Genomic DNA, 6,336 nt, shown 5'->3' on the forward strand with positions numbered 1-6,336 from the left:
CCCCGAAACAAATTGGGCCCCCCCAAAACAAATTCCTGCGTACGTGCCTGAGTTACGTGACACACCCCTTCCTTAAGGGAACGAAGGATTGCCAACTTTCAGAATTCACGTACAACAGGTGCCGCGTACCAACTGTTACAAAAGTTTGCCAAGAGTTATAGGGACAGTGCCACGCGTGGCGTATCTTTACGCAATGTTTGCTACCCCAATATGCACACTAGATGGAGGAAAGTGGGCAACTCCTTGTAAGGGGGAGAATACCCTATTCTATGTACATCACAATCTGAAATGCAAGCCATCTTTGTAAGTATTTTATTATTAACCAAGTAAAAGCAAAATATAATAAAGTGACACAAATTCGGTTCAAAACTTCGCTCTCTATCTAACAAAATAAAATGACTAGTTTATTCAACTCATAAATTTACATACGAAGGCACTGGTCGAGACGGAAAAAACAAGCATATAACAAGTGCATAAGCAGAATGACACCAATGTCAATTAGCAGAGATGTTCGGAAGGCAAGGCCTCACTAGGGGGCTTAAATTCAGTTAATTACTAGTGAGTACTGCATCCAAAGACGGCGTGGCTTAAGATACCGCCTTGAAGTTTGGATCGTTTATTGGGAAATAGTAAGGCACAAATAAGAAGCAAAGGCATAAAATCTACATATTTGTAACTTAATACATCAGGTGATTTTAATAAACAGAGGTTAATTATTCCTGTAACGTAGATTTTGAAATTATCAAATCCAAAATTAGCAACATAACAAGAAACATAGCATAGACAAGCCCGTACAGAAGGAGGGAAAGGCTTTCGAACCCCTCCTAAAGTCCCAAATTTATCAGTATTATTCATACAACTCCTTATATCCTCTGTGTAATTCGTGAATTTTCAGCATTTTTTGGTTTTGTCCCCTCCCCCGGAAGATCCAACAACCCTGTACTTAAAAAAAAATTGTTGCCGCCTCAAAATACCGACTAGCAAAACAAATGACTATTGTTTTAAGCTCAACATCGTAAGTAGCAGCTATACAGTAATGTCGTTTTGGTTATATTATCTTCTTTTTTTCTCTTTTTTTCCCAGGATATATGCTCAAAAGCAGGGGCGTCGTTTGGGCGGGGCAGTTGCTCCCCCAATAATATGGAGAAAAAAATATTATACACCCCATTCCATTTGACTGTCCACATATGGAACCCTCTTGCCCCCCCCCCCGAATAAAAATGCTGGGGATTTTTATAGCCCCCTGCTCAATAGAGAACCAATTAGGATAACATTTGAATGAAATCGAGATAATAATGACTACTTAAATTTTTTAAATTGTAAAAGATGTCACAAAAGGATTTTTTTTTCTTAAGATGTTAACAAAATTTGTCTTTCATAGTATTATTCCCCTTCTCCCAACTCTTACCCCTTACTCCGAAAAGAGAAACTCAAATGACATCTTTTCAGCCCATGCAGCACATAAAAAGATTTGAAATATCTCTATCAGAGATGTTAGTTAACAATTATTAATACTCATATGTTCTTAATACTTTCAAATTTGACAACACTAAAAAAACGGAAAGGTGGACGTATTCAGAACTACCATAATTCTTTCATAGTTGGTCATAGGTACCCCATTATATTCTGGGTAAAGCACTGTAGCCTTTACCGTGTCTTGGAATAGTGTCAATTTTAGTTTACCACGAAATTAATTTTTAGCTATCACGAGGAGGCGACTCAGAGGTTCAGACTGTTGTTAAATCGGTACATCTAAAAGCTCAACTAAAAAAATTCATAACATGTCTGTTATTCATAGCAGGAATTCACACTTAGGTTGACAAATTTAACAACGTTTTTTGAACTGCTAATGGCACTGTATTTTACTGACACAAATAGCACATTAATGCTGGGGCATACCCATATGCATCACTGCTAATCCAGGACAAACCCCATCTTCGTGTTTTGTCAATAACGACATTCTAGAGAATGTTTTCGAGCAAGTTTTGCAGGAATATCTTTTAACGTCACTGTGTGTTTGTTGATGTGCTCTCAAGTTTGACCTATCTGCAAATGATCTTGTGCAGTGGCTGCACTGAAAAGGCTTTTCACCTGTGTGAGTGCGGAGATGACCCTGAAGTAGCCAAGGTCTTGAAAATGCCTTACCGCACAGGTCACACTTGCAAGGTAAGGTATGTGTGCGGATATGCATCTTCAGCGCACCAAGGGACACATATACTTTATCGCAATTTTTGCAGCTAAATTGTTTCTTATTAATACTTGAACAATGAAATTCTTGATGTTTTGTGAGTCCGCAATATGTGGAATATGACTTATTACATTCTGGACACTGATAGCGAGCACTTGTCTTTCTAATCTTCGTAGTGGAGAGATCTTCTGCTTCTGAGCTGCTAGCTCTGCTATTCGGAGAAATCGATGTTGGTCTTGTATAGTAAAGATCCTCCCTGGGACGTAGGGATGCCTGTAACCGTAAAGGGTAATCACTATCAGCTGACCCTATTCTCTCAGTGGGACTTGCCCGTGAAGGGCTCAAAGGCTGGTAAATTGGGTAAGGCTCAGGATTCCGTGCCCAAGAATAACTAGGGGCAACGGGAAAATTGAAGGGAAGATATGGAGAAAAAGCAGCTGGAAAAGAAGCAGCGCTTGGTCCCCATGGTGTAAAAGCTGAAGTGTTCATATTAACAGGTTCAAGTGGTGACTTAGGTTCAATCATCGTGTGGGGAGTCCATAATTTTGGTTTTGGCTTTTCTTCAGGAATCAAAATGTCTTTCAAACTCAAATTTTCTGGCTGTGGGTCGTCTTCTTCAGCAATTACAAGCGGGCTCTCTGGAATAAGAAAATCGATAAGATAATCATAACAAAAAGGGTGTTAACTTTTACAAATACTTGTTTTTTAAAGTATGTTTGGGAGTAAATGTTATTATAATATTTGGTCTTTAGACCTTAACCTAAGGTAATTTGGTGGCTGGGGGATTCCTTATAGTAAGCATGAGACATGTTAGAAATTATGGTACTCTTCTCAAATACAGGACACATGCGAGAAGTGAAATTTGATTAATGCTAACGAAATAAAACAAAATAGAATGAAAATATAATAGTTTATGAACAAATTTGGGCTATATATTTGAATATTAGAGGGGGGGTGGGGGTAAAGCATAGCATATATTAAATACGTAACCTAATATAACTACATTTTAGTTCCCCTAGACCCCAAAAAAACTAACGTTTAAATCTTTGTCACGGAGTGAGCAATATCTCACTATGCCGCGGAAACTGTTTATAATTACGGGCTTTGAGATTTCGATGCGGTCTTTCTTTCATGTGTCCTGTATTTGACAAGAGCACAGGAATCATTGATTATTATAGGTGAACTTGTAAGTAAAATTAAATATGTTGATTAGTTGCTCATTTTTTAAAAAGTTGCAATTGTTTCCTTTGTTGTCATGGCCTTGTCACTTTTTTCTGAATAAAATATCCATTAATATCCAACATAATACAACAGTCAAAATTTACACCGAAGAAAAAAATGGCATTACTTTTCGAAGCAATTACATCTTTGCTTTACATTCATTGTAGCAGCTGCAAAGATCATCTAGGATGCGTCAACCGATTTTGTTGTCTAACATTGAAAGATCGCTATGAATCAACACTAAAATAATTTTACAGTAGTAATAAAAAGCTATTAAAGACTAAATATAAAAACAAATATCATAAGGGAAATACGCAAAAACTAAGCTTACTTCCCAAAAAGCCAAATTACTACGAAAATAATAACTTTTAATAAAACATTATTTACATCAAATGATTGTTTTTTTTTGGCGGGGGATTTACAAAACTTTTTTTTAGAAAACTCAAAAATTTGTTTACATGCATTTTTCTTACATTTTTACAAGTCAGACAAAATTTATAGGGGGGTGTGAGGCTGCAACCCCGTACCCCCTGGATATGGCCTTGCATATAGATATTCTGTTGTAAGCTTTAATTTCGTTGTCTAATAGTTGGCGAGTTCATCCAATGGTGCTTACAAACTGCGGAAGGGTAATGGGTTTACGCTGCGAATTACACAAATTGCTAAAAGTTAAGAAAGCCCAATGAAATAAGGAGTAAAGAACTAAATATACAGAAAAGATAATTTTCGGTTTGTAATATTCAATGATTATAAGATGGTGACCCATACGTATCTTAACAACCAGCATACACATACGGGGATCCACACTAGGCATAGGCCTACATCCAAACATAAAAGGATAGCAAATAACTGCTTGGATTTTATTCCAAGACTAACAATAAAATGTAATACGTGTATGTGATAACAACAGCACACGGTATTAGGACAAAATAGGAACGTGAAGGGAAGCGTGATTTTGTTTGAGTTATCTTTGAACCTTTACCCACCCATCTTTTCCTGAATAAATTGCATTTCTAAACAGTACACACAATATTCGCATATGTTGTCTCTATTACGGATATGAATTCCAAGAACAGCATTGTATTTAAGAGAAAATGACCGTAATTTAAATCAGGCATATCAAAACGCAAGTAATAGATTGACAAACGGTCGGTGGTCTAGCATCATTAGTATTTCTAAAGTTTATTTAATATTTGACAACGGTTATTACAAGCCTGCTCTAAAGGGGGCGATAGACTGATGTTTCATAGTCAAAGTGGCCTCTGACTGCGGACGAGCTGGACATAACTGATCTAAACTTTAAGAAGCCCCTATTTATGATTAATCATATCTGAATATGCAATCATAAATAAAAAGCAGCATTCGATTGAAAAAAGATATATTAAAAAATCGATTAAAAACGATATAGTTTTGCAAATACAACGTGTCTACACTTTTTTTTACGAAAACGTGGGAAAAGCCGTTTTGTAGGAAAATAAAAACTTCGATCCTTTTTTTTATTAATTATGAATTACGTTAAATTTGAAAAACTGGAAATAATTCTTAACTGCCCTTACAAGACCTCAGTCCCCCCCCCCCTAGTTGCCATGTAATTTCTCCAAAAATCTTGTCAAAACTAAGGGAAGCCTGCATAATTCAAGCATCCATAAACTCAGGCCAGTTTCTTTTAGTATATCCTGACCTTTTCTGTTGCTATACTGTTCATTTTTCACTCTACTCTGTCATTTTCACTTAATTTGTGAAAATTGGCTCCCATTTAGTTAGTTATCATTGTAATTTAGTTATCCCTCCAAAACAACCAAGCAACTGTTGAGCTTTGCACGACCAGGCACTAAATAATTCACAGAGAAGAACTGTCAAAATTAAAATTGTACGAAGAAGCAAATATCTTTTGAAGAAACTTGGTCTGTTCAGAAGAGTTAAGCATGATTAGTTATCTAGCTAAGCGCAGGGGCGAATCTCCGGCATTTTTATGGGGCGGGGGGCAAGAGGGGTCTATATCCGGATGGTCAAGGAGCATGGGGTATATAATAACTTTTTCTATAAATTATTGAAGGGCAACTGCAACCCCCAAACGACACTCCTGGCTAAGGCTACCCACTAAAATATTATTTTTTGTGCCATACCTTACCCTAGAGATTGAAAAATTAAAACATTTCTAAAAAGAAAAAAATCTGTAAAATGGTTGTTTTAAACATATAGGGGTGTTTTATAGGGGTGTTAAACACCCAATATAGGGGTGTTTCAAAGTCGTCCCTTCTCCTCCAAGAAAACGCGAAACTGAAACGGTAAACAATAGCTTAATAGATTTCCGAATTTTCATATATATTGGTGCATTCTACTTAAGAATGAATAGAAATGTCTACCTTCTTTTATAGAATCCAAATTCTCTTCAATAATGACTGGCCGTTTTTTTAGTGGGCACATACTATAATCCATCATTGTACTGAACTGTTGGCTGAATGAACATTGAACATTAACTGAAAAATTTAAGCGCAAATCTACTATTTAGAGTGACTGTCAGGTGAATTCCATGCGCACGTGCCTCTCAACCAATCAGAAGCAAGAGGGGAGACAAAATGGACCAATCAAACTTTAGAATAAGACAGCTGTGTGTAATTCCATGCTAGTTCCGAGACAGGTGTGCGTTTTGTGCATGACATTGGGTGCTCGTTAGAAATCTGTGGTTAATAGGAGAGATCCTTTGAAAGAGATTCCGATTCGGATAGTATTTCTAGGCCATTTGTGTAACATCTGCTCGGGGGTCCAAAGGGTGGCTTTCACCTTGATTAGAGTGGAAACGGTTACATTCGTAGAATTATTTTTTCTTAGATCTAATTTCTAACTCAGTTAAGATATCGTACACCAAGTGTTCGTATAAGTGTGACCTTTCGGGTCTAGGGCAGCTCCGAAATTTCGTATTGTTG

At 36.9% G+C, this 6,336-nt stretch overlaps 1 protein-coding gene across 1 annotated transcript; it reads right to left on the minus strand.

Annotated features, from left to right (window-relative positions):
• Window positions 1–304: 304 nt before the first annotated feature.
• On the minus strand, window positions 305–5,871 carry LOC148947693 (protein snail-like). Its single transcript, XM_089096204.1, has 2 exons — window positions 5,776–5,871; window positions 305–2,826 (listed from the first exon to the last, which is right to left on the minus strand). The coding sequence occupies exons 1-2, from the start codon at window positions 5,849–5,851 to the stop codon at window positions 1,883–1,885; spliced, it is 1,020 nt and encodes a 339-aa protein (XP_088952330.1). The 5' UTR covers window positions 5,852–5,871; the 3' UTR covers window positions 305–1,882.
• Between the last annotated feature and the right edge of the window lie 465 nt (window positions 5,872–6,336).

Source organism: Artemia sp. Qi Xiang Cuo, chromosome 10 (assembly GCF_049724085.1).
Source record: "Artemia sp. Qi Xiang Cuo chromosome 10, ASM4972408v1, whole genome shotgun sequence".
NCBI classification, from domain to species: Eukaryota; Metazoa; Arthropoda; class Branchiopoda; order Anostraca; family Artemiidae; genus Artemia; species Artemia sp. Qi Xiang Cuo.

Bases quoted from the DNA above. Each gene is read 5' to 3' on its own strand.
- LOC148947693 (XM_089096204.1), bottom strand. From the start codon at position 5,851: ATGATGGATTATAGTATGTGCCCACTAAAAAAACGGCCAGTCATTATT. The intron at 2,827-5,775 runs GTAGACATTTCT...TTCTTATTCCAG, and splicing joins TTTGGATTCTATAAAAGAAG to AGAGCCCGCTTGTAATTGCT.